The sequence below is a fragment of the Eubalaena glacialis genome, chromosome 16 (genome assembly GCF_028564815.1).
Source record: "Eubalaena glacialis isolate mEubGla1 chromosome 16, mEubGla1.1.hap2.+ XY, whole genome shotgun sequence".
NCBI lineage: Eukaryota > Metazoa > Chordata > Mammalia > Artiodactyla > Balaenidae > Eubalaena > Eubalaena glacialis.
Window position 1 is genome coordinate 71,288,856 of NC_083731.1, and position 27,421 is coordinate 71,316,276.

The 27,421-nt window shown below is 39.6% G+C and overlaps 1 protein-coding gene and 1 long non-coding RNA gene across 8 annotated transcripts in view; one reads left to right on the forward strand and one right to left on the reverse strand.

Annotated features, from left to right (window-relative positions):
• Positions 1 to 25,018, reverse strand: part of RCBTB2 (RCC1 and BTB domain containing protein 2) — a 39,008-nt gene extending 13,990 nt beyond the window's left edge. For 2 of the 5 annotated variants that reach the window (XM_061170600.1, XM_061170602.1), the window contains exons 1-9: positions 24,814 to 25,018; positions 13,497 to 13,564; positions 12,195 to 12,245; positions 7,574 to 7,729; positions 7,206 to 7,356; positions 4,818 to 4,984; positions 3,503 to 3,661; positions 3,278 to 3,385; positions 2,080 to 2,222 (exon numbers count right to left, since the gene is read on the reverse strand). In XM_061170600.1, coding sequence (XP_061026583.1) covers positions 2,080 to 2,222; positions 3,278 to 3,385; positions 3,503 to 3,661; positions 4,818 to 4,984; positions 7,206 to 7,356; positions 7,574 to 7,729; positions 12,195 to 12,245; positions 13,497 to 13,550 — 989 coding nt within the window. In that variant the 5' untranslated portion in view covers positions 13,551 to 13,564; positions 24,814 to 25,018. Of the gene's footprint in view, positions 1 to 2,079; positions 2,223 to 3,277; positions 3,386 to 3,502; positions 3,662 to 4,817; positions 4,985 to 7,205; positions 7,357 to 7,573; positions 7,730 to 12,194; positions 12,246 to 13,496; positions 13,565 to 16,770; positions 16,871 to 24,813 lie in introns of all 5 variants that reach the window. The other 3 variants (XM_061170599.1, XM_061170598.1, XM_061170601.1) reach the window with 3 other exon arrangements.
• Positions 24,597 to 27,421, forward strand: part of LOC133076145 (uncharacterized) — a 59,982-nt gene continuing 57,157 nt past the window's right edge. For all 3 annotated transcript variants that reach the window (XR_009697502.1, XR_009697503.1, XR_009697501.1), the window contains exon 1: positions 24,597 to 24,869. This is a non-coding gene — a long non-coding RNA (uncharacterized LOC133076145). The remainder of the gene's footprint in view (positions 24,870 to 27,421) is intronic.

Sequence of the window (27,421 nt, forward strand, 5' to 3'; positions counted from 1 at the left end):
CCTCACCATAAACAGACTTAATCAGGTTTTTCTTGGGTTGTTGTTTGAGCAAATAATCCCACGTAGACAGATTTCCCCTTTCCGCTTCTGTGAACACGTAACCAAGACCTGACGACCCACCCCGCCCCAAGTTCAATCCTGTTTGTTCTAATTAGCCAAGGCTCCCCGTGATGGGCCCCAAGAGTCAGGAGTTCCTGAGAGATAAGTCATAACGTATCTGCAAAGTTTCAGTCATTGAAAAGGGCGGGAAGGTGCCGAACAAGTCCCAGCAAACCTATAGGTTCCTCCCTCGCAATATTTGTGCAATGGAGAGCCTGCAAGCTCAGCAATCACCACCTGAAATTCAAGCACGGAAAACTGAGAAAAGCAGGACCATCTCATTCAAAACTCACCCTGATATCCGTAGCCAAAATCATGTTTACGTGGACAAGACCAAGTGTGCAAGTATTTAGCTATTTCTACTTTTTTTTACATATATAATTCAAAAAAATGTTTTGAGTTATGAAGTTTTTAAAAAAGACAGAAAGCAATAGATAACTCTCCAGTGCCACGTGCCCTGACACTCACATAACTTCCGTGGCCTGCTTCTCTGCCTCTTTCGCTCTTTCCCACTGAGCTGCCCTACAGTCTGTCTGTCCCAGCGTGACCACAGTTAGAAGACCTGGCACTCACTCTCGGACTGTCAGGACCAGCGGCGCAAGGTGGGGCGCGTCGCTGGTGGGCAGATGGCAGCGGACTCTGTGAGTCCAGACAGAGGAGTTCAAGTTTATGTTAAATGTGGCAGCACGAGAAAAATGGTAAAGTGCCATACAGATAGTCTGTTTTTATACCCATGTTACCTCTGATCCTTTAACACTTCTTCGCTATTTTGTCTAAGTACTACAAGTCCCCACTGACTGGATTTGCTAGCCGGAGGCATTTTTGTGATTATTCAAAGCCTCAAGACTGTCTCTTCTCTTTTTACTGAGCGGCTCTGAACCACCTTTAAGAGAAATGAAAGTAACACGGCTGCTTGCATCCCCTGTGTGCCTGCCAGCTCGTGACCTTCATTATCTTTCCTCTTCCCCAATTCTTAAGGAGTCTAGGGTCTTACTGTAAGATATGGGGGAAAAAAAGGTTTTTTAACCAATTTAACATAGGTTAAATAAAAGCAGCCAGGTTCACAATACTCAAATGAAAATCAAGGGAGCTGAAAATGACCATTTGGTTCTTCATTTTCATTGTTAAATATTCCAATAGAAACATATAAAAGAACTGCTACAAATGCAAAATAATTTATCCATATATTTATTTAAAATCAGATATAGCAAAAATATGTAAAATAAAAATGAAAACAGCAATATTAATTTCCACAATGATTTCAACCCTGGCTTAATGGAACAGATAATAAAATGTTCTTGTTCCATGCTCCTGTGTCAAGAAATGAAGAGTGAAAAGGCAGTGATATATCCATGTTTGAGAAATTTCAAGAGACCTTCAAAAATAGTAGGATAATCTGGGGGAAAACTCTGATATGCTACCCACTTAATACAACCTTGCAAACAAGTGCACACACTCAGTTTTAATTTTTTAACCATTTTGCTCTGCTTCACAGTGATAGCCTGGGAGTTGAAGTAATGAAACAGCCGTATTCTTTTCAACTGGCAAATTTTATAAGTAGCTGCGCGAATGGCTTTATACCCCCACCTGAGATACTTTCATCTTCCTAAACCATAGAAGATAGACCTCCAATGTTATCAACTTCTTCTTAAGAATGTGAAATAGGAAACAATGAGAATGGGGGGAAAAGGTCTTTTTTGAGCGAGAATAATAATGTGGAAAAGCTGTTGGAGGTTTAGTCATTGTAGTTTGTGTAAAGTAGCTATTGGAGGTATAGATGAAATATGGGTATGTGAAAACAAAATATTTAACATCAATCAACTTGCCCCAAAATTCTAAAGCTAATTTTAAAAAGGAATGAATGGTCTTGTTCAAGAATATTCCACTACTAGCAGTCAATTGCCCATAATTCTATGCAATGCCTAAGTTTAGTTTAATCACGAAAGAACACTGAACTTATTTTGAAAATGCATACATTACCTGTCTTTTTCCACAACAACAGGAGTAGGGTAGGACTGGTTACTTTTATTGCCAGTGCCCAACTGGCCATAAGAATTTGTGCCCCAAGCATACACTTGACCTTCATCTGTTAATACTAATGTGTGTGCATAGCCACAGGCAACCTGGAAAGAGAAAAACCAAATCCACTCAGGCCTGCAAACAGAAAGAAACATGTTTCACAAGATAGGTTAAGAATCAAAAAATGAAGGAAAAAAAAAAAAAAAGAAAAAAGGGAAGAGGCAGTCTGCCAGAGAGGCAGGCATTGAGTTAACCAACATCCCTCCAGATCTAGCTTAGGCCCCGTGTGTGGTGAAAACTGCAGTGAGATCAACATGAGTCCTTCAGTGACAAGAGTGCAGTTTATTCACCTTTAATACGGCATTCATTATGCACACAGAGATCAAGGGGTGTGAAGTGAATAAGAAATAGACACTTCTGTTTTTTAAGAATTATTTTCTCCTTTTATTATAAAAGTAAAAGATGTTCAATGTGAAAAAAATACAGGAAAATATAATTATGAAAGTCATCTCAAGATCAGGATTTTTTTCTATTTATATATAAATATAGAGATATGCACTGATAGCTTTTTAAAAAAATGATCATATCTGTATAAGCAGTCCTGTATCTTTCTTTTTACTTAACATTGCATATAGCATTATTTCCCTACCGTTAAAAATCCTTTGTAAGCATCATTTCTGTTAATATAGATTTAGTATTGATATTAATTTATTTAACCATTAACTTACTGTTTGATTAGATAAATTGTGCTATTATTTGTTATCAATTTTTTTTCTTTTTTTTTGCTATATCTTTACTATACCTTCTGCAAGTCACTTTCTCTTTGGTTCCTTAGGATAATGCCCTAAATTTAAGTAGAATTACAGATCAAAGGGTATGAATATTTTTAAGGCTCTTGATACATACTGCCAAAGTTTCCTTGGAAAAGATGATAAAATTTACATCCCAACAGCTATGTATGAGAGTGCACTGGAAATATAAATTTTCTGATAAACATCTACAACTAAATTCAGGAAAAGAGCTTTAACCTTTACTTCAGTCAAGATAGCCAAGCAGCTTACCTTTTCATCCTGCTAAGACAACTGAGTTTTTAGTACATTGGTATCTTTGCCCCCGTAGCCTTAAAAACAGGCAGCATGTGAACCAACAGTGGACGTACCCGCTGGACACGAATGCCTTGCAAAGCTGCTACCCTACAGGGGGTTGGCTGGTTACCGCTGCTGCCGAGTCCCAGGTGCCCGTTTCCATTGTAACCCCAGACATAGACCTGAGAGAAGATGAGAGACTCAATGCCCACGAAAGACGAAAAGAAGCATTCCATGTCGGTATGACACTGAGAAGGTAGACAGGCTTTTTTAAGCAACACAGGAAATAACTTTCTTACCTCCCCAGTGTTCACCACTGCCATGGAGCACATCTGCCCACAGGCTATGTTCACAACTACTTTATTCTGTAAGCAGCCAGTGACTCTGCGAGGGATCGGCTGATTAGCTGTTGATGCAGACCCTACCTGCCCGGAGTTATTATAACCCCAGGCAAATACCTATTTGAAAGAAGAGATCAATAAATGAAACACACTAATATATAAAGTGTCTCAGTTGGCACTTACGGTGCCTCATCTTTGCCCTCAAAGTGCCTGATATCCATAAATGCTCACAACACAGGCAGGGAAGTTTTCATAGAACGCATTCTTACAAAACGTATTACTTTTTTAAAGATTTTTTTTGATGTGGACCATTTTTAAAGTCTTTATTGAATTTGTTACAATACTGCTTCTGTTTTATGTTTTGGTTTTTTGGCCACGAGGCACGTGGGATCTTAGCTCCCCGATCAGGGATCAAACCCGCAACCCCTGCATTGGAAGGCAAAGTCTTAACCACTGGACCGCCCGGGAAGTCCCAAAGCATATTACTTTATAAAATTAGGTTACTGGCATTACCTACACAAACAGCAATGATTATAATCAAATAGCATATAATCCTTATAAAATTTATATCTACTTTGCTTCAGCCATATTTTCCAGCATTTGGGGATTTTTCTTTTTGCAAATAACCCCCTTGAGTATAGAAACATAGAAGTAACAATACATCCTTTTAAATTTTGCAGTTATAGAAATCCTTACTGGGCTTCCCTGGTGGCGCAGTCGTTGAGAATCTGCCTGCCAGTGCAGGGGACACGGGTTCGAGCCCTGGTCTGGGAAGGTCCCACATGCCGCGGAGCAACTAGGCCCGTGAGCCACAAGTACTGAGCCTGAGCGTTTGGAGCCTGTGCTCCGCAACAAGAGAGGCCACGACAGTGAGAGGCCTGCGCACCGCGATGAAGATTGGCCCCCACTCGCCACAGCTAGAGAAAGCCCACGCACAGAAACGAAGACCCAACACAGCCAAAAATAAATAAAGTGTAAAAATTAAAAAGAAAAATAAAGTGTAACACTTTATCGAAAGATAAATTAATTAATTCACTCAAAATATATTTAAAAAAAAAAAAAAAAGAAATCCTTACTACACACAGGCACACTTCATAATATAAACACCATGACTATGAACTGCTAACAAGAGTAAGACTGAATTTGAGGTAGGTGGTTATTTTAATCAAATGATCATATTTCCAGGACTGCTACAGGAATCTATATAATCATACTGAAATTAAAATCTTATTGAAATCTTATGATCAGTGAGATTTATGCTGACGATTCTCACCTCTCCATCAGATGTTAGCACCAAAGAATGGTAAGACCCACAGGCCACTTCAATGACTTGTTTGTTTGACAAATTAGTAGAGATATGACAGGGCACCAGACCATGATTAGTTGTCCCATTGCCCAGCTGACTGTAACCATTGTGACCCCAGGTAAAGACTTCTCCTTCTGAAAATAAAAAGAAACATAACCAACTTTCAAAACGTCTATTCTTATATGAAAATATATATATTACACACTTCCACAAAAGGAAACTAAAACTTCACATGCAAAAGCTAATCAACTTCCCTATTCCACAGAACTCATTTTATAAAAGAATACATTTGGAAAGTTTAACTACATTCTATCTCAAAGCAACAAGATGAAATTTAAATGGATGCAGTTATAATAGCTGGAAGATAGGTTTTTAATAAACAACAGAGAAAAGGCTGCTAAGAGTAAGAGGAAAAAAAAAAAAGATTGAAATTCAAAAGACTGTAAGGTCATTTCACTTCTCTGAACCTTAATTTCCTTATCTATAAAATGATCTCCAAGTTAACTTTTTGAATCTTTGTTATATTACTTATTGTGCAGTATAATACATATTCAGAAAAGTTCTTAAAATATATACACACAGTTTTATAAATAATTACAAAGTACACATCCATGTACTACCACTCAGGTCAAGAAATATAATCTTATGATCACCCCAAAAGCCCCCCACATATACATCCTGGATAACAGGATTTAGTCTTTCTTGGTTTTGAACTTAACATAAATGGAATAATACAGTATATACTCCTTTCATCTGTATTTTTCTACCATATTGTCTCTTTGTGCTACATTCCAGATAATTTCTTCTGATCTATCTTCCAGTTTATTAATTTTATCTTGCTGTGTTCAAACTGCTGCAAAACTTGTCCACTGATTTTTTTCATTTTGATAATTATATTGTTTATTTGGTTCTCTTTCAAGTCTTCTATGACCTCTTCAGGTATCTTCAAGCTCATTTTTTATTTTTTCAAACAATAAATACAGCCATCTTATAAGTGGTGTCTGGTAATTCTAATATCTGATATTTAGTAGTTGTTTTTTGCTGTCTTTTTTGCAGGTTCTTATTCAGGGTGCCTTGTTTCCTTGTACCTGGTTGTCTTTGACTATGTGCTACTAATTGCCATTGAAAAATTATTTTTCGATGGCATTATATTCCTTCAGGCCTAGAATGAAGGTACTTTCGTCTAGAAAGAATTTGCATTAACTTCTCTCATGTTCTTAAGGCACTTTAAAGGTACCTCTTTGATAAATCCAAGGCTTGAGATTTCTTGGACCATCCAATCTAAGGTGAATTGGAATACAAATCCATGGATACAACACCTCAGGGAGAGGTTTTCTTTCTTTTTTTCTCCTTGCTTTGCTCAGAGCCAAGGAATTCTTCTGTTGAGTCCCTTAGAGATGAAAGAAATGACTCATCCTTGCCCTAAGAGTGTAGCCCTTTGTGGTCCCAGACTAACATGTTTGGTCTTTGACTTGTGACCCCTTCACCTCATTAGTACATCAGACCACAACACTGTTTAAGTGCATAGGCAGATGGCTTTAAGGCAAAATTAGCTTCAAGTTCCCCTCTAACTTCTTAGTTCATATTTTCTTTTAAATATATTTGGTCTAATAATTCCTTTCTGCCTTATCAGTGTTGATGCTTTTAGAAAATTTTTAAAAATATTTTATCTAGAATTTGTATTTGTTTTCAGTGCAGAAATGGTCTGAATAATCCAGCCTGCTACTACTGGCAACCAAAAATCCCTAAAACTTATTTTTAAAATGTGAAATAAATATACGAGAGTATTTATAAAATTTATTTTCCATTTAAAGAACACTAATAAAATGAATACCCAGCTTGAGGGAAACTCTAAGGTATGTTTTAATTATGTTGTCTTATCAGTCTGAATGCATGAAATAGCCATGAGAATATTTAATTCCTTATACTACTAATACCAATTAGAGCCATCAGTCACTGTTTAAAGTCAGGATCACAGGACACTAAGAGTTAGAAGGGATCTTGGAATCTAGCTTTCATGGCTCTGTTCATAGATCAAGAATCTCAAGTTCAAAAAGTCCTGAGTTCAGCATTCTAATGCAAAATAATTACACATATAAACAAAAGGAGTTTACTGGGCTTATCGCATTGTCATTCTTACACCCAAAGTGCCAATAACTGCTAGATTCCATCTGCTACATTATCTTACTTTGATATGGATATTGATATTTCATATTGTCCAAAGCACAGTCAAGTTCCCAGGGCAGAGCCAGAAAGCCAATCAAAAAGTATGTTCTCAGTGTAAGGGGTGGTCCTAGTCTTGTTTCTCAACAAAGAAAGCAATGGCTAAAATTCCACCCTGTGTTCCTAGGTTACCTGCTGTTGCAAGGACAACATGTGGACCACTCCCATAGCTGAGGCAGGCAATTTTTTTGCCACTTAAAGAATCCAGTCTCCGAGGTTCAATGGTGCTCTGGACATCACCTAATCCCAAACAGCCACAGCAGTTTGTGCCAAGCACAAAAATCTGTGGGAAAAACCACAGTTAGTTCAAGCAGTTCTATTTCTGACAAACCTGTACATTCAAACAGGCACAGTTCCCCTAGGAACACTGCTTCATTATTTAATAAATAAGAATCTACTCTCCGTGCATTTTTTTTTACCTTAATTCCTTCCTTAGTTCCCCCAAGATCTTCAATTCAGCAAATCCATTACTGAAAATATAATTTTTTCTTCAACATTACCTCATCATTTACTGTAGTATATAAAACTTCATTGCCAGCACTGCCAAAGACACAGGCCTGACGAACTAACTGCAGTTCTTCCTCAGAACAAAGGGAGAAAATTGGCCACTTTCCCACATCTAACATCTTCAAAGATGACAGAGTAGCCTGTACTGGCTGAAAAAGAATTAAAAAAATAAGTAAATAAAATAAATATATATATATATATTGACTAATAATAAAAAATACATTTTCTTTGCCCCCTTCATTTCTGTAGAAGAGTTAGCATTGGTTTGAGGAGGAACAAACCCTATCTATTTTGGGAACTGCCTTTACAAGCTTGACTGCTTCAGGACCGCTCTCACTGCAACCAAGAGCCAGGGGTCCTGGATGGAATCAGATCTCACCTATTAATTTTCCTCAAGGACACAGGAATCATCCAAGGCTGAACTTTGGGGAGGTGAATGTCTGGCAAGCACTTTCAGTGTCGGTTATGTCTTAAATGTAGCTCTGGAAACTAAGCTGCTTGTGAAAGCAGGAAAAAAGGGAGAAGACTGCTGTTTCATCTGCTGCCTAAGTCTTAGCAAAACAAGTCCTTGGGAAAGAACAATGCCAAAGGTGACACCAAGGAAAAAGTCCAGAAGGTTTCAGTTCATGGGTCAGTTCTGACCGTTCAGTTTGAGCAACTGGTGGGTTCCCTCATCCCCCCACTCAGGTTTGGGGATTGGTAGGACGAAAACACCCAGAAAGTACATCTATTCGTTTGCTACGACTGCTGTAACAAAGTACCACAAATTGAGTGGCTTAAACAACAGAACTTTATCTTCTCACAGTTCTGGAGGCTAGAAGTTCAGAGTCAAGGTATCAGCTGGTCTGGTTCCTCCTAAGGGTTGTAAGGGGAAGATCTGTCAGGCCTCTCCCCTCGGCTTGCAGACGGCCAAATTCTGTGTCTCTCACATCATCTTCCCTCACATGCGTCTGTCTCTGTGTCTAAATTTCCCCTTTTTTATAACGATTCCCATCATGCTGGATTAGGTCACCCTCATGACCTCATCTTAACTAAATGATTTACATCTGCAGTGACCCCATTTCCAAAAAAGGTCACCTTCGAAAATAATGGGGTATCTTAGTCAATTTGCTAAACCAAAACACCACAGACTGGGTGGATTATAAACAACAAAAATTTATTTTTTATAGTTCTGGAGGCTGGGAAGTCCGAGATCAAGGCGCCAGCATGATCATGTTCTGATGAAGGTGCCCTTCCTGGTTCAGAGCCGGAGTCTTCTCACTGTGTCCTCTCATGCTGGAAAGGGCTCAGGGTCTCTCTGGAGCCCCTTTTATAAAGCACTAATCCCATTCATGAGGTTTCTCCCCTCAGGACTTAAACAATTCTTGAAGGCCCCACCTTCTAATACCATCACCTTTGGGGGTTAGGATTTCAACATATGAATTTGGGGGGGACACAATCAAACCCACAACAGGATGCATTAAGATCATAAGCATTTGCACTCCCATAAGAGCATTCAATGTGGACATGATAAAGCTGTTTTTATTTATTTATTTATGGCTGCACTGGGTCTTCGTTGCTGTGCACAGCGAGCGGGGGCTACTCTTCATTGCAGTGCGCGGGCTTCTTATTGCGTTGGCTTCTCTTGTTGCAGAGCATGGGCTCTATGCGCGTGGGCTTCAGTAGTTGTGGCACGCAGCCTCCGTAGTTGTGGCTCACGGGCTCTAGAGTGCAGGCTCAGTAGTTGTGGCGCATGGGCTTAGTTGCTCCACGGCATGTGGGATCTTCCCGGACCAAGGATCGAACCTGTGTCCCCTGCATTGGCAGGCAGATTCTTAACCACTGCACCACCAGGGAAGTCCCGATAAAGCTGTTTTAAAGAGAGCTTTTGCTTATTTGCTACACTGGAAACATTTTTACTTACATACTTTTCAACTTCCGAAAATTTTTAAGATTATAATAAAATGCATAAATAGCCAACATGCCTATCAAATGGCATGTCTAGCCATTTCCCTCAATAATCACCAAACTCTAGCTTAATTTAAAGGAGCAAAGGATTTTCTAAGCCCTATCTTTCCCATCAGATATTAAATCAGTCTTACCAGATATATGTCTAGTAGAGAGCAGATGAGACTAGCTACTTACTTTAGAAAGGATATTTGTGCTTTCCACCTTAGGAGTCAGGGGAAAGAATTATTTATTTATCCATTCATTCATTCATTTACAGGACTTGGCTCACAAGATTAGGAGGCTCAGACGTCCTATGTTTGCATTTGTAAACTGGAGACCCAGGAAAGCTGGTGGAATAATTCAATCCGAATTCAAAGGCCTGAGAACCAGAGGAGACAATGATGTAAATCCCAGTCTGAGGGCAGAGGATGAAATGAGGTGTCCCAGGTAAATCAGTGAAGCAGGAAAAAAGGGATGAAGTCTTCCTTCCTCTGCCTCTTGTTCCATTCAGGTTCTCAACAGATTGGATGATGCCCACCCACACCAGGAAGAGCCACCCATTTACTGAGTCCACCAGTTCCAGTGCTATTCTCATCTGGAACCACCCTCACAGACACGCCCAGAGACGATGTTTAACCTGGGCACCAGGGGCCCACTCAAGTTGACATGTAAAGTTAACTAACTATGTGAAGACACACAGTGAAGATGGAGGCAGAGACTGGAGTGATGTAGCTATATGTCCCGGAACACCAAGGATGCTGGGAGCCCCCAAGAAGCTGCAGGCTTCTTCCCTCAAGCCTTCAGAGAGCGTGGCCCTGCTGACACCTTGATTTCAGACTTCTGGCCTCCAGAACTGTCAGAGAATAGATTTCTGTTGTTTTAAACCACCTGGTTTGTGGTACTTCATCAGGGCAGAAACTAATACTAAGAAACTAACACAGAGGGGAAGCAGTTTGTCACTGCTAAGAGCATCACCCTCAGTGAGTGGCATAGCCTGAACCAGGGGAAGCTCCCCTAATGCCAAATCTGGCCACTTCCCCCCATGACACCACCAAACTGTAAGACCCTGTCTGGAGAATGATGTCTTCCATTATCTTTTGGGCAGCACCTAAGGCCACTGTGGGGCTAATGACAGAATCCTGTTCTGTTACCTTTTAGTCTAAGCTTCTACTTTAAATTACCCACCTCCTTATATTATGAAGGAATCTTATTTTCTGTGAGGTGTTCATTTTAATATTTTTTTCCTATTTAAGTCTATAATTTTCAGAAAGAACAATGTTTGGGATGTGGCATCAAACACTTCATGTAGACGTGCTAACGTGCTAGTTAAAAGAGTTCTTCCATATTATTTCTAATCTTCCCAAGTGTAGGACATACACATTGCTATCCTCATTTTACATATGAGGAACCTAAGGGCCAGAGAGACTGAGAAATACTCCAAGATCACCAGCTGCTCAGTGGGTAAGCCAGATTTCTTTCCACAAATCATCTGTTGCTAAGTAAAAAGTTCACATAAAAAGTGCTAACTCCTGGCAGGCCTAGTGTTTGCTTGCATTTGTAGGGCTTCGGCTGTTGTGCTCATGAAGTCCTTCATGAACAGGGCAGTAATGCCCACCGTGGGTTGTCTTCCTTCATGGAGCTCACAATTTAATAGAAAACAAATAATTACAATATAACCTAAATACAACAGGTGTGAATACATTGCTTTTTAAATCTCTGCCAGAAGGCTGGCTACTGGAGGTTAGTCATCAAAAATTCATGTTTCTAAGTCTGTGGGGAAACTTCTTCATAGGGAACCAATGACTTCATTTATGAAATGCACATGTTTATACTTTTCTGAAGTAAATATTTAATATCAGTCTCCAGGAATTGAGTATCTTCTCTCACAGAAGAAAAATACATTCTTCTGTCTGGCATAATCTTGAGCATATATAGTTATACACATTGTACATACTGTATACATATGTACATATATAGCATATATGTATACTCTATATATATATACATTGTATATAGTAAGAGTGTACATAACATAAGGATGCACACACTTTAGGAGCCTCAGTCACACCACAGCCAGCCTGCATGGTAGCAGGCGTCTCCGCAGAAGGCACCCAACTACCTCTGGGCCCAACTATTAAGTAAGGGACTGGCTGAGCAGAAGCCAAGAGTGGGCAATAAAAAAACTGTAGGGGAGAAAAGCAGTGCCAGGGAGCGAGAGCTTGGCAATATACGTCATCAAGATCGTGTCCCCGGGGCTTCCCTGGTGGCGCAGTGGTTGAGAATCTGCCTGCCAATGCAGGGGACGCGGGTTCGAGCCCTGGTCTGGGAAGATCCCACATGCCGCGGAGCAACTAGGCCCGTGAGCCACAACTACTGAGCCTGCGCGTCTGGAGCCTGTGCTCTGCAATAAGAGAGGCCGCGATAGTGAGAGGCCCGCGCACCGCGATGAAGCGTGGCCCCCGCTTGCCACAACTAGAGAAAGCCCTCACACAGAAAACGAAGACCCAACACAGCCAAAAATAAATTAATTAATTAATTAATTTTAAAAAATAAAATAAAAAATTAAAAAATTAAAAAAAAAAAAAAAAAATAAAGATCGTGTCCCCGGAATCTGCATCCTAGCTTGGAGCCTCCTTCCTGCACTTGTCACCAGCATAGGTGAGAATTAACCCCAGGCCAGCTTACCTTCGCTACTTTGCTCACATCCAAGCCACCTCTCTCATCTTTCACTGGCATCTGTTTGGGAAATGCAAAGCAATAAAATTTTAATATTAGCTCAAGGAAAACATAATTAAGGAAATACATCTCCATAAAGTTAGAGACCAAAATGCACTGTATCATTCCTTTGCGTGTGTGCTCCCTGTATTAACTCTGCTTCTCCATCCATATGAAGAACCAAGTGGATTATGATACTTCATTTAACTATGGACAACTATTAAGTTGTCACAATTCAATTTAATATACCGCATATAAAAACAGAATTAAAATCACATGTTGGGCATGCCTAGCCAAAAAAAAAAAAAATTCTTAAAGAACAACAGCCAACACCTCACGTTTTGAGAATTTCCTGGCAGCATAACACCATGTAATACAGTAATTTCTTTGCTAATTCCATGAGTCTTTTATTTCACAAAATCTGTTCCCAGAAAAAAATAATGAAATTTTCTATGAACATTCTATAAGCCTTTCAGGTTCTACACATTGCTTTTGTAAGCTACTTTCCTACAGGAGCTCACAAATGAGCACTTCAAGTCAGCACACGGCAATACTATGGTTCAGGTTCAGAAGCTGTGCTGTTTTTGTACACGACACTGACTGTGATGATGATTTACATCTTTTACTGGATTTTGACCATATTTTATTTTTTAAAAAGGGGAAAACAGAAAAATGAAAGTTAATGGTGGCAGTTAATATGAAGCTGTCAACAGTGAAGAGCAGATATTTCGTAAATTTAATAAAATCAACACAAGATAGAGATCGATGTGCATGCTGAAAGATGTGAAACTTTTAACATCAATTGGACACTGACCGGACTTAAGCTGGCTGACTGTAATATTCAGATGTGATGGAAACGAAATAAAGAATATCTGCGATGAATTAAGAACGTGTCATCTAAGATTAAGTATTTTGTAATTTTTTAAAAATCTCTGGCAGTGGAGCAAACACTGTTCAACTCAGACCCTTTTGCAGGACAGCATTTTCTGTGAAAGTAGGGGTGGTGTGGCTCCTCATCCAGCTCAAACGTCACCACCTCTGGGAACCCTTTCTCTACTCCTCAGACAATCCCCAGAGTCCCGTGCTGGTCCCGCTGGCATTCTCTACACCCATAGCAGTGATCGGCCAGCATCTTAGTCACTATACTGAGAGCCCTTCAAAGACAGACACTAACTATCTCATTGATCTTCCTATTGGATGACCAATAGAGGTTGGATGAAGTATGTTTTATGTGACAGAAAATATATGCTCCAAGGGCATGATTTTTCTAACCTTGCCACTTTTTCCATAGAGAAGGAAAAGTTCTTCTTCCATGTGGTCTTCCATGGTCCTGTGCAGTCCTTGGGGAAAAAGTACGTGGTAAAATCAAGATCCCATATGTCGAGTGAAACTGGGCAGGTTAAAATTACTTTACTTCTAATTAACAGAGAAAATAAGCTAAGCTCAAATATGGTGAAGGGAAAATAAGGGAATTAAGTTTGGGGCATGGGAGTTAACAGCTGTAAAACCCAAAAGATGTTTTAACTGTTGTTCTCCTATGAGAATCCTCCTGCTGAGGTGTGGAAAAATCATCCCAGGATAAACCTATATTCTTAAATCTATTAGGGAATGAGTAGAAAATTTTCATTTCAGAGTTGACTTCCTATAGATAAGAAAAAATAAATTTTAGACCTTGGTCAAATTGCCCCTGGGATTGGAAAGTTCCAAATCACTGTGAAGAGTAGACTTATCAATTCTCAGCTCTACTGAAGAGTGTATGATTTGCTAAGGGGGAGGGAGGGGGGAATGAATGAAAAGGATAAAAGGATGAAAGAATGAATGAACAAATGTGACTTGTTACCTTAACAAAAAATCTGAAACAACAGCCATCAAGTATGTAGCTATAGCACTGAATGTGCTTGCCTTAATTAACCAGCTCCACAATGACTACCTTCTACCACATACAAGTAACGCAGAAGCAGCCCTATCAGATAATAGGCAGTATGTCTGGACTGTGGTTAAATCATTACACAGTTATCACTAAAAATAAATATGAATAAATATTCTCTCCCCTCAGAAGCAATTTAATGAAATCATGTTTAATAATGTTGATATTCTGATTCATTAGGTTGGCTTCTATTTACTCAAATACAACCCATATTTCAGGTGCCTAACATGAGAACATTTTATCTAATACTACCTACAAGCAGTTAGGGCCTTGCAATAGATAAAAACAATAACTAAAACAAGGCTAAGTCTTAACAGTGTTCCTTATCGATGATTTATATTCACTTGAGGATACGGGTAAAATTGTTTTCTTCAGCTGTAAAAGGTCTCTCAGCATATAAGGAATAATAAATAATATACTCAGAATAATTATTACTCAAACTATGGCAATTAATACCAATCATTATTTCTAATGTTTGGAAAAGATATGCTTGTTGTGAAAAGGATCACTTAGACTTTTCTCACTTACAAATTTCTAAAACTTGATCTGGTTGCCAACATTGAAAAATAATTTCATGTGGCAGTTATTCCTATATCATCTGTCGTCTCTATTAATTTTCAAGCTCTTTAAGAGAGAGAACCATGACTCATTCTTTGCTATAACTACCACAACACATGGCTCAGAGTAGAACACAAGATATTCGTTGAAAGCATCTTCTGAATACAGTTTTTTGTAGATTGCAGACAGCCTATATTGGGGATTCTTCTCTTCTTTGCCTCATCTTAACTGGAAATACCTTTTCCATACCTGCCCCAAGTTTACTGGAATAAAAAATAAAAAGATAAGCGAGAGAAGAGAAGAAAGAGGAAGAGAAGAGAAAGTAGAAGAGTAGAGGAAGGGAATTCAAAGGCAAAAAAGGAAACAAACAAGAGAAGGAAAAGGGATCTAATTAGAGAAGTGACTGCCCCTCGCTGGACTTTAGGACCCCTTTGTGTCCCTAGCAGAAGGGAAATCTTGCTGATGTGCTGAGATCACTGAACAGTAATCCTGGGGTTTGTTTCGTTTCCCCACCCCATCCCTCTACCATTGTAGGTAACCAATTTCACTGGTTTCTGGTTTCTTCTTCTGTTTCTTTTTGCAAAAATAAGCAGACATATGTATGTGTTTTTATTCCCCAATTCTTTCTTGTACAAAAAATAGCATACTTTACATACCCTTTTGCAAGCTTTTTTTTTTTTCACCTAACAATGTATCCTGGAGAGGATATCAGCTAATAGGAATTTTTTAACACCTGCATATCTTGGGTTTTTAAGGAGAAAAATAAATAGCTCTTTTCAGTGTCTTTGATCAGTTTCAAGTAGAGTAACTCTTTAAAAATTAGAATGGTGGGCTTCCCTGGTGGCGCAGTGGTTAAGAATCCGCCTGCCAATGCAGGAGACATGGGTTCGAGCCCTGGTCTGGGAAGATCCCACATGCCACGGAGCAACTAAGCCCGTGCGCCAAAACTACTGAGCCTGCGCTCTAGAGCCTTCGAGCCACAGCTACTGAAGGCCGTGTGCCTAGAGCCCGTGCTCCACAACAAGAGAAGCCGCCGCAATGAGAAGACCCCACGCAGCCATAAATTAAAAAAAAAAAAAAAATTAGAATGGTGAAAAGCAGGTCATTCCGTTTATTTGACTAATCAGGTTAAGACATAATTACATGTATGGCATATGAAAATTACCATATTCAAAGAAATAACATTCAGTAAAATTCAATTAACACTAAATATAATATTAACATCATTTCATTTTTGTCAGTGAGAATGTCCTTGAAGATTTTAAAATGATTCATGATTAATTACTATTATACAGTACTGTGAAAAAAATGATGTCAAAATCTGTAGCATTGTGGAAAATGGTTGGCTTTTTTTTTTTTTTTTTTTTCCTCTTTGGCTGTGCTGCGCGACTGGCTTGCAGGGATCTTAGTTCCCCGACCAGGGATTGAACATGCAACCTCGGCAGTGAAATCATGGCGTTCTAATCACTTGACCGCCAGGGAATTCCCTGGTTGGCTTTTTTTTAAACATTGTTCCAATGTGATACAAATAAAATAGAGAAAACTAGCTTTCCCAATTTGCACTACTTGAGGAATATAGTTTGCAGAATATATGTGAGGATTATGGTTATCTCATCCTGTTATATGTGATATCATCAGGCTATTATTATAGCAATGTTATAGTAATATATCAACATATACGTCTTAAAAATCCATAATACGCATATAGAATACCACATCCATGATGTGATAAACATGAATTCTAAATAACAGCAACAATAATAACAGTTAAAATAAACAGTTACCCTGTGCCAAGCACTAAGTGCCTTATATTATCTCATTTAATCTTTACAATAGCCAAAAGAAACAGGTATAATCATTGCCTCTGTTTAATGGAAATATTTCAATACTTTGACTAACAGTCACCTGTCAGTCAGGGTCAGAGCCAGGACTAATTCCAAAGTCCTTGCTCTTGGACCCTCCCCTGTAATGCAGGGATATTTTAAGTTTTCCTGTGTACATTCCAGATGGTTTTATTTTGTACTGACTGGTTGGGAACATTCCCGCTAAAAATGTTTGTACCTGATTGTTTCTAAATTTCTGGAGCCCAGTATTCAGTCATCTTTAACCCTGTTCCTTCTAGATCCTTGTGAAGTTGTCATCTAGGGTAAGGTTAATGTGACTGAAAATGGAAATACATAAATAAATTCTATTAGAGAACAAAAGAAAAGGAAAAGAATATACCATCTTGAAACTTTAACAAGCCAGTATTTATCTGAGAAAAATACAGTTAAAAAATTGTATCAGCTCTATTTACTGTTAGAAAGTCAGCAGCAGAGGTGCTCAGTTATAAAAAGAATTAATATTATAAAATATAACTTTCAGATATTATATTTTATAAGTTTTGGGAAAGGGCTTCGACAACTTGGACGCTGAAACTTACAAAAAAACACTTAACGTTTAATCTACAGTATTTCAACATAAAAGAATGCAAGGGAAACCATTTGGAAAGGGAAAAACGCAAAATTTTCAAATTTTTGGAAGAAAGTATAGAAAACATCTTTATGACCTCAGGGCAGGGAAAGATTTCTTAAATGAGGCACACAAGCATAAACCACAAAGGAAAGACTGGTAAATTTTACTACATTAAAGATGAAAACTTTGGCAAAATAAAAGACAAAATGAACAAAGGGAAAAGCATGCCACAGAATGGGAGAAGATATTTTCAACATATATAACTGATACCTAATTAGTATCCATAATATATAAAGAACACCTAAAAATTAGAACAAAAAAGACAATCCAATTTAGAAATGGACAAAGGATACACAGGCAATTCACAGAAGAAGAAATTAACAAACATACCCATGGAATTTATCATGGAAATGTAATCACGATCAGATAGATCTCACCAATCAGATCGGCAAAATTAAAGGGGATAATACATAGTGTTTGTGAGGATGAAAGTCAAAAGGCACACTCATATAGCTAGAAGGAATGTAAACTGTAAACTGGTACAATCACTTTTAGAACAACTCAACAATATTTAGGCCAGAGCAGTGTCTTTCAAGCTTTTTTGATACATATATGTACCTGAAACAAGAGTTTTCACAAAATAATTCTTACCCTTCCTATATGAGATGCTAAGGGATATCTTCTTTCCTATTTTTTTCTAGTTTACATAATTCTGTTCTACCCTACCCTATTTTGTCCTTTTCTATTTTATTTTTTCAATGTTGGTTTCAGCCCACTAAGATAATTTCAATATCATTAATAAGTCATGTCTTGTAGTTTAGAAAACACTGGCCTAGATGAGCTCTAGTGCATATACAAAATTGTTTGCAATAGCAAAAAACTAGAAATAGTGGATAGAATTGATCAACAGGCTCCATCAACAGAATTTATAAACTGTGGAATGTGTATACCACACAGCAATTAAAATAAATTGTCTAGAATCAACACAGGTAAGTCTCCAAAACAATTCTGATCAAAAATCACTAAGTCACAGAATGATGCATATGATACACTATTTGATAAAGTTTTAAAACATGCAGAAAACAATACTATTTTAATGTGTAATGGATACTGACATACACATGGCTGGACTTTGATGGAAATGTTTCATAAGAAAGTTTTGACGGAGGTAATGCCAAAGGCAAAATTTGCCATGTAATTCTATCAATGAATTGGTATGATTTGGCTTTTCCAATTGACAAGACAGTTTTCAAGATTTTAAGCTTAAGTTAATCATCTGAGTATGGGAGGATAAGGTTACCCAATATTAAGGAAAACAAAATTGTAGAATCAGAATACCACCATTCTAATACTGCCTTTACTGCGAACATAGGAATTCAATAGAGGCTTGATAATGACAACTCATAAACCACAATTTCTTTCACCGTCGGTAAAATAAAATTTTACCAACACCATAGGAAGATAATAACTCAATAACATAGAAAAAGTACAGTATCTTAAATGCCATGGAAGAAAAATATGAAATAGAAAAAAGTGTATCAGAATGTGTTTTTTACTTCTTGTCTTAATCTGCTTACAAATTTCCCCCTTTTCTGCACAGGAGGGAGACCCAGGGCAGAGGCTGGCATTTGTATTGGGAAGCTCTTCTTCATAGTGACAGTGTCATGGCATAAGATCATCCCATATGATACATACTGTATGTTGCTTTATTGTTTTTTTTCCTTACATGTGTTTTGGGATACATAACTTGGCTCATATATATACTTAATTACTCACATTAAAAAGTGCCTTGTGTTTTGAAAAGTAGTTTCTTATGCATTTCCTCATTTTGTTTAAATGTAATAAAAGGAACTATGTTATTATAGAATCCTACTGTACTGATATTTGCCTTACAATATAAAAAGAAATGGGAGAATAGGTACCTTCTTCAGCCAGAAGCTCCTGACACTGACCTCTACCTTCAGAGGTTTTTTTTTTTTTTGGCCATGCCATGCAGCATGCGGGATCTTAGCTCCCTGACCAGAGATTGAACCCATGCCCCCTGCAGTGGAAGCAAAGAGTCCTAACCACTGGACCGCCAGGGACTTCCCACAAGAGTAATTTTCAAAACCAAATATATATCAACTAAGGTAATCTTTTGCATGACATTTCCTATTTTGACTGTTTTTCTAAACTTGTAGAGTTCAGTAATTTATTTCCATATTATCCCTGTTTGGGACAGATAATTCCTTTTCGTACATATTGTATTTTGAGAGTTTTCCCTATACTCTGAATAACTACACAGTTGAAGATCAGTGGACAAGACGACAGTCTTTCAGTAACTGAACAAGATAAACATACCCATCCCTAATCCTCTTGAAGAACAAATAATTCATTTCCCTGTACAAAGCATATAATAAGCAGTCTCTACATGTTATTAATGGTAAAGTAATCAGTATTAATCAGTGTGTCTGCTAATATGACAATGTGTCATATTACTTGATAATACTTCTGACCTAAATGAGTTAAACTGATTATAGGACATTCATTTGCCTAATTCATTCAACAAATATTGACTTAGTGCCTGCAGTGGGCACTAAATTGAAAGCAAATACATAAAAAAAAAAAATAGAAGTAACTTGGAGCAAAAGGATATCCAGCTGGTAGCTGCCTGTGTCAATATTACCCCAACCCAGTAGTATGCAGGAGCCTTAAGAGCTAATAAACTAGATACACTGTATCTGAGAGAAGGCTTTTTCCATGGAAATTGTTATCTTGCAATTAACTAGAAGCTTCTAATGCTGGTATCTGTTTTCTAGAAGTGATCCCAGAAGGAAAAAAAAGAAAAACAAAAAAAGAATTTTTGCAGAGAAAGTCCAGTGTCATGTATGTTTTAAAATTCAACTTAGCAGTATGAGGTCAAATCTAAAGCTATGCTTGAGACACATAATGTATAGCAAAGTTTTCTTGCAACACAGAACTCAATGCTTTCAACAAATTCTCCCATCTGGGCAACACAGTTGATGATGCTTTTATAATCAAAGAAACAAGGCATGAAGGAAAACCGATGTCTTTTAGGACACCAGCATACAGTTTACAGTATCAGTGTGTTAACGAGCTCCAGACCAAGTACATGTCAGTGGGATAATGATGGTTCCCACCTATATGCTTAGCTGAGTCATTAAATGGTATGTCATCAGAAAGCTAGAAATAATATAAATATGTACAAATGTAATATAAAATAATTAAACATGATCCCAATTATTGCTTGCAAAAAAGGATGATAGGCATAATTTACCTCCACTTGAATGAGCTGCCATAAGTCAATGACAAATAACAGTAAGGTACCCTACACAGCTGCTAACTAAAGTGGGCCAATTATAAACAGGATGGACAAAACTAAAAAACTAAAAGCCGAACTAAAACTAAAGCACAACCTCAGTGGGAATGGTATTGCCATATGTGTATGATAAACAGCAAATTGACTTATGGAACACAGAAACACAGTTGCTATTTTAATGATTTCACTGTACAAAGGTTTCCAAACTTCGCCAAGAGTGATGAAGTAGACCTTCAATCCAAACCAAAGTTGCATTTAGTTTGAAAATATTACTGAGCTCATTAAAGTTGGTCTTTTCGGCCAAGCACAGCAAAAGTGTCACTTTCAAATATGAAAAATAATCAACGTAAACTATACAAATATTTTTAGATTGTTATACTAGCTAAAATGAACTGATACTTGAGACATTTGTAAATCCATTTGAATTTTAGATCCTTATATATCTAATACAATTTTTTTTTAAAGCCCTTAACATGCCTATTAAATAGAATACTGTTAACCATCTCTGCCCCATAATGTAAATATTCGTTCAACATGGTAGCCCCTCTTGGCCTTGGCTCATTTCCATTTATGATTCAAACTGTTCAGTCAAATACATTCAGCGTAACATATTATAATGGGGTCACAATTCATGATTTACTCACATACTGGTACTTGTCAATGTCTTGCAAGGGGAGACAGAGGTACTATTGGGTTGGCCAAAAAGTTCGTTCGGGTTTTTCCATAGGATGTTACAGGAACACCCAAATGAACTTTTTGGCCAACCCAATAGATATGAGCTCAGGTTAGATTAGCAAGGCTGAAGACACACAGAAGACACACCCCAGTGTCATAGTCATGCTGAAAGAAACTATTACACCTTAAATTCCCTGGAGACTTTCACGTTAAGATGAGATCACTGTGTGAATTAGACACATGTTCCTTCTGGATAATGAAAGCGAGAAGGATCATATCAGCCTTCCATTGAAGGACACTATGAATATCCCTTTCAGGGAGGCAAGCTATTTGCTCCTTTTAAGTAAGTATCCTCATTTAGCCCTCCATTTTCAGCCTTGAACAGGAGTCCCTGATGCCACCCTGCAACCCTGATCATTCCATTCCATAATTCCATTCTCTTCCAAAGAGATTCTCATATCTCTTTCCTGGTCAATTTTGACTTATAAGTCAACTCCAGTAAACCTCAAAAGTAACAGCATCTTAGGGGCATTTTAATTTCACTTTAACCACGTGATAAAACCAAAATTAAACATGACAAACTCCTAAGGTCATAAGCAAATCCCATGGGTACTCTACATTTATAGTTTTAGATTAATAGCTTTTGATATTTAAACACAGTGTTTGTAATCCACTTAAGTAAAGGACCCAAAGGGAAAAACACTTCACTTTCTAAAATTGTTCCTCTCGGGCTTCCCTGGTGGCGCAGTGGTTGGGAACCCACCTGCCAATGCAGGGGACACAGGTTCGTGCCCTGGTCTGGGAAGATCCCACATGCCGCGGAGCAACTAGGCCCGTGAGCCACAATTACTGAGCCTGCGCGTCTGGAGCCTGTGCTCCGCAACAAGAGACGCCGCGATAATGAGAGGCCCGCGCACCGCGATGAAGAGTGGCCCCCGCTTGCCACAACTAGAGAAAAAGCCCTCGCACAGAAACGAAGACCCAACACAGCCAAAAAACTAAAAAAAAAAAAAGATAAATTAATTAATTTTAAAAAAAGGTATCTCTAAAAAAAAACATTTAAAATTGTTCATCTCTATCAGCCTCTTTCACTAAGCATCCTTTAATTACGGAGTGCAATTTGGCTAGGCTTGTCTGGTTCATTCAGAAATCTCAAAGAGCAATAATTTAGTACCTTAAAGCATGACATCATACCAGGTGAATCTTCAACACAGTTCCAAATAATGAAAATCAACAACCACTCTTAGAAAACAACTTCACCTAGTCATTCACAGTCAGAGAGACATTAAGAAGCAACTGCAAAGTACAGTAAAACGTGAATAAAATATACATTTTTTTTTTCAACCCATCTGTAGTATTCGTTTGGCTAGCCTTTTCCATTCAAGAGTCCAGTCTCTTCATTTGATTTGCTGCATTAAACTAAAATCCTGAATAAAGTGAACTCTTTTTGGAAAAAATATTTTTTCACCTATATACTACAAAGGACAGTTACATTTGTCACAATGGACATGCTATGGGGCCCCATGAAACACACAGCAGAGAATGGTAAAACAAACAAAGTTCTCCCAGAAAGATACTGAATTCTAAAAACCAGTTCTCCATCATAACATCACCTTCAGTTTATCCTTTAGACCCACCATAACCATGCTGTTTAAAATTGCAACGCACACCTGTACTCAGTCCCCTTTCTCTGCTCTCCTTTTTTCACTTTTTTATGGCACTTATAATTTTCTAACCCAGTAATTAAATATGTTTACTGTTAATCATTCTTTGCTTGAATGTAAGCTCCAGAGGGAAGAGATCTTTGTCTATTTTGTTCACTGACATACTCTAAACACCTAGACACAACCTGATACAAAGTGGTCACTCAGTAAATGTTTTTTGAATGAATGAATGAATGCACATTGCGACTTCAGTTCAAAGTATTTCTGGAGCTAAATACCAATTTCATTTATACAGTTAACAAATATCTACTGAGCTGCCATTATGGGGGAGACAGCACATACACATACAAATCCATAGTATCAGATAGTGATAAGTGCTACAAAGCCAAATAGAGCAGGATAAGGAGATGGAGAGTGAGAGAAGTGGCTATTTTAGATGAGGCAGTCACCTCTGAACTGATGGCAATTAATTTGAGATATGAATGAAGTTGGGTGCCATGCAGATTTGGGTGGAGGGGGAAAGTGAGCTTTGAGCATGGAGAAAATAGCAAATGCACAGGCCTAAGGGTGGAGGCCGGCTTGGTAAACCCAGTAACAGCAGTTAAGGCCTGCGTGGAAGGAGTGGGGTGTGCAAGAATATAGCATTCCACCTGCCTTTACCTACTACTTAATAACGTGTATATTGCCTAGTGCCCTGGGAAAGAGAGATTACATTTCACCTCTGAGTACTCAGATTCTCTGATAGTTAAGGGCTTCTTCTATTCTAGCCTCCAAATGTCCGTATCATCACATCATATAAGATTACAAGGCACACAGTAATGACATTGTTAAAAACCATTCCAAGAACATCCCCAGGAGTCACGAAACGTACTTAACTAAGTACCACTGCCCAGGAAGGTGTAAAGCCAAGCAGGAACGTAGTACTAGAAGGGTGCAAAGCCAGGAGGCTCAATAAACATTAAACAGGGACTGTCACTTCCCAGTCTGGGGGAAAGAGCGTCGTTCCAATTAAGTCGCCAAGCGCGGCATCAGGCAGCTCTACGACATGCATTTTGTTACAGTCCTGGGCTCCAACTGTTCCGACTTATTATGTAATTTCCCAGAGAACAAAAGCAAAAAGTTCACTCTGAACTAGCCTTCCAACTCAGGCAGGAAGTTCTTTCTCGGCCACGGCAGAGCACTTGGGAAGTTTTCAGCGTCTGAAAATCCCTATTTCCGGGACTGAGCAGGGCAGTATCTTCCGGCTTAAAATAAAGATTTATGGTGATTTCTCCCCATCCCTCCACAGCAGTTCCAAAACAGCTTCGCCGAGCTTAGTCAAACTTTCTGCGCTATCCCTCGACATCAGGACCAAATGTCGAAGGCATAATAATGAGTTTAGCGAGCCGGTTCGGGGCCGGAAGCTGGGTGAACAGAGATGATACACAGGACGGGAGCCGAGGGTCTAGGCGACATAAATGAAAACTGCAGCCTAAAGGGGGGCGGAGAGTGGGAAAGGAACTCCGAGGCAGGTGCCTCCCCCGCGCTGGCCAAAGGAGGAGAAGCCTCCAGGAAGGCAACAGCCCTGGTGCGACGCCACACGCAACCCTCGCCGCGGCGCGCCACTTCCGCCAGCCGACTCACGCATGCGCAGCGCCGCCTCGGCCCGCGGCCTGGGTCAGGGTACAATCCCGGAGCCGCGCGCCCAGGCCCCGCCAGCGGCTTTGCGCACGCGCGGCGACACCTCGGCCCTAGGCCCGGGCGAGGGTGTCGCCCCAGAGCCCCGTTCCCAGCCCTCGCCAGAGGACTTGCGCACGCGCGGAGACGCCTGGGCTCGCGGCTCGGGAGGGGCTGTCGCCCCAGGGGCTACTCCTCGCCAATACCTCGCCCGGAGCTCGGGCAGCGGGGGCGGTGTGGGGAGAGGCGGCTCGCCGCTGGGGGGGGTCTGAGAGCGGCCAGCTTCTAGCCTGGCGCCCCCCCCCCGACCTCCTACGCCATCCTCTATTTCCTTACCACAACGCAGGCCCGAGCCACATCCGCTCCACCTCCCAGGTCGCCGTTACTGCTCGGTGAGGGCCCGCCGCCGCGATGAGTTGGCGCCTCCCCTCGAAGCAGCCCGGCCTCGGCGGGACGCGCTCGGGTGACCGATCGGGGAGGGAAAGAGGAGGGGTGCGCGCCCGAGGGGAGGGGAGGGGGCCGGGCGACGGCGCCTCGCCCCTCCTCTCCGCTGCCCCCTGCCGCCCCCTGTCGCCCCCGCCCCTTTCTCGCCGACTCTCTCTCGGCTCCGATCGGACCCCTAGGACTGGACACTGGCTCTCCCGCTGGGTCCATCTCCGCCCTTTCCCCGGGGATTCCGCCGTGGGAAACCCCCACCTTCTCCAGGGTTCTGGTCCCCAGAGTCTTGGGAATTTGGAGATGCCTAACCCGGAAGGGTGAGGCGCGCGGATGATGCGGCAAGCTCTTATACAGTCCCGCTCCCCCAGTCTGTGCCAGTTTTTCTACTGGTGGTCCCTCCATCAAGGAGCTCAGATCACTTCTCCCTACGGTTTCCCTGCTTTCCCCTCACTGCTGTACCTTTCTAATCCAGAGGCCGAAATAATGAGTGATGGGTGCTGAAGGGGTGACCTGCCTACCTGGGGACCAAGGTCTTCTGGACCAACCACACTCTCTTTATTAATTTGCAGTGATTTCTTGTATTACACTGCACTTCTCTTGGCCTTAGCAGATTTAGTAAAATGCATCACAGCTTGATAACGTGCAATAATTTCTTCCACTTTACTACACTTACTTCGGCCCGAGTGGGTTTTGGTAAAATGCGCCACAACTGGTGTTATTAGCTGTTCCTATGGAGTAAAGTTGACTGCTTTCACACTGGCTTTTTAATGACACAGGTTCAACGTTCAAATGATTTGGCAAAAGTAGAACAGCCGGATGGAATAACAGATTTCAACCCAGAATGACCGTGTCAGTCTTTTTTTGGTCTGGCTTTTGTCATTTCATTGGAAAAGCATCATTCCAGAATGTCTAGCTGCTTTTATGGCAGCTGCTATAGTTGGCAGATAATTATGTCTATCATCAGCGCATAGTCCTTTGAGCCCCAGAAGGAGGCTTGCATTTATTCGATTTTATAGGATATAAGCCGGGCAGAAATCTAACATGCATGGCATTGCATACGAAGAACTTTTCCCCCGAAACAATGTTATCCTTTGGCCTTTTAATATAAACTGTGATATAGCCATAAGTGAAAGGACAGCTTGGAGTTTTCATTTGAAAAGGATAATCAGAAGGAACTCCTTCAGCAGTATTTATCTAAGGGGGAGGGTGGCCAGACTAGGGAGAGTAGTCAGATGAGGTGGGGTTATCGCTTAAACATACCTTCCTTATACAACAATTATTTGTGATGTGTCTGTCTCACTAGATTGTGAAACTCTTGAGGGCACAGATCATGCCCTATTAATATCTGTATCACAAAATGCTTAAGAATTGTTTGTGGAATCAAATTAACATTGATTATGTGCCTTTAGTTCCTCAAATATGCTTTCCTACTGCATTAAAAGACCTAAATAGAAGCATGAATCCATAGTCTACTTTCATTTTGGATGATTTGTGCCAGTTCTCCTGGGCCTGACAGCCTGGATAGACGCACCTCTTAAGTGTGGCTGATAACTAATCCAGAAAGGCTTTAAGTCACCTTTTCTTATACCCTGATCAACCAGTTTTCTCCTTCCTCCTTTCCTTGTGGCAAAGCAGCATAACGCTGAGTCCACGTTAAAAAATCACTTATTTTTCTGTTCAGGAAAAGACTTTTCCTCTGATCACCATCAAAGCTAAAATTCATCATTAAACAAGTTTAGGAATTCTTTCTAATTCAAACATTCAATATTTCCTGCCACTTTGTCCCTGTATCCAGACTACATTATATGTAAGGCATTTTAAGGGATTTGAGTCACCATTTAGAGAGCAAAATTATAGAAAACCACTTTCATACAGAATGTCACACGTAATTTACAAATCAACCTGTATAATAATCCTTTCCCTGCAGAAATAATGTGCTTTACAAATTAGTATTTATTTTTTAAAATTAGGGTATTCTTAAAATAAGATAGATACTTCTTAAAAGTCCTGAAGTTTTTAGTCCTGAGATTATTCCTAAATGGTGAAAAATGAAAAGACAGTTTATAGCATAGACTTTCTCTGATACCTACCACTGAAACCAATTGCTAATAGGGAACTTAATGTTAAGATGTGATTACAGCAAGAATGATCAGAACAGAGGATTCAACAGGTGTAGTCCTAGAATATAGAATAGGAAACTTCCTGCAACAAATCTGACCCCTAGAGCAGCTGGAATGTGGGAAGAAATTGTTAGAATATCTCTATTTTTATCTAAATTAAGAAATCAAACTTTACTAGTATTTAATATGGAGACTGACAATAGTGCGTATTTTTTGTGATCAGAGTACATGATCAAAAATGTGTAGAAACCAACTTCCTTAGAGTACCATCAGCTCTGCAGGCAGGCATCTGATTTCACCACATGTTTTGAATTTAAGTAATATTTTAAATACAATAATTTGGATTTATATAACATTTTAAGTATTACAATCTTGAAATATATATA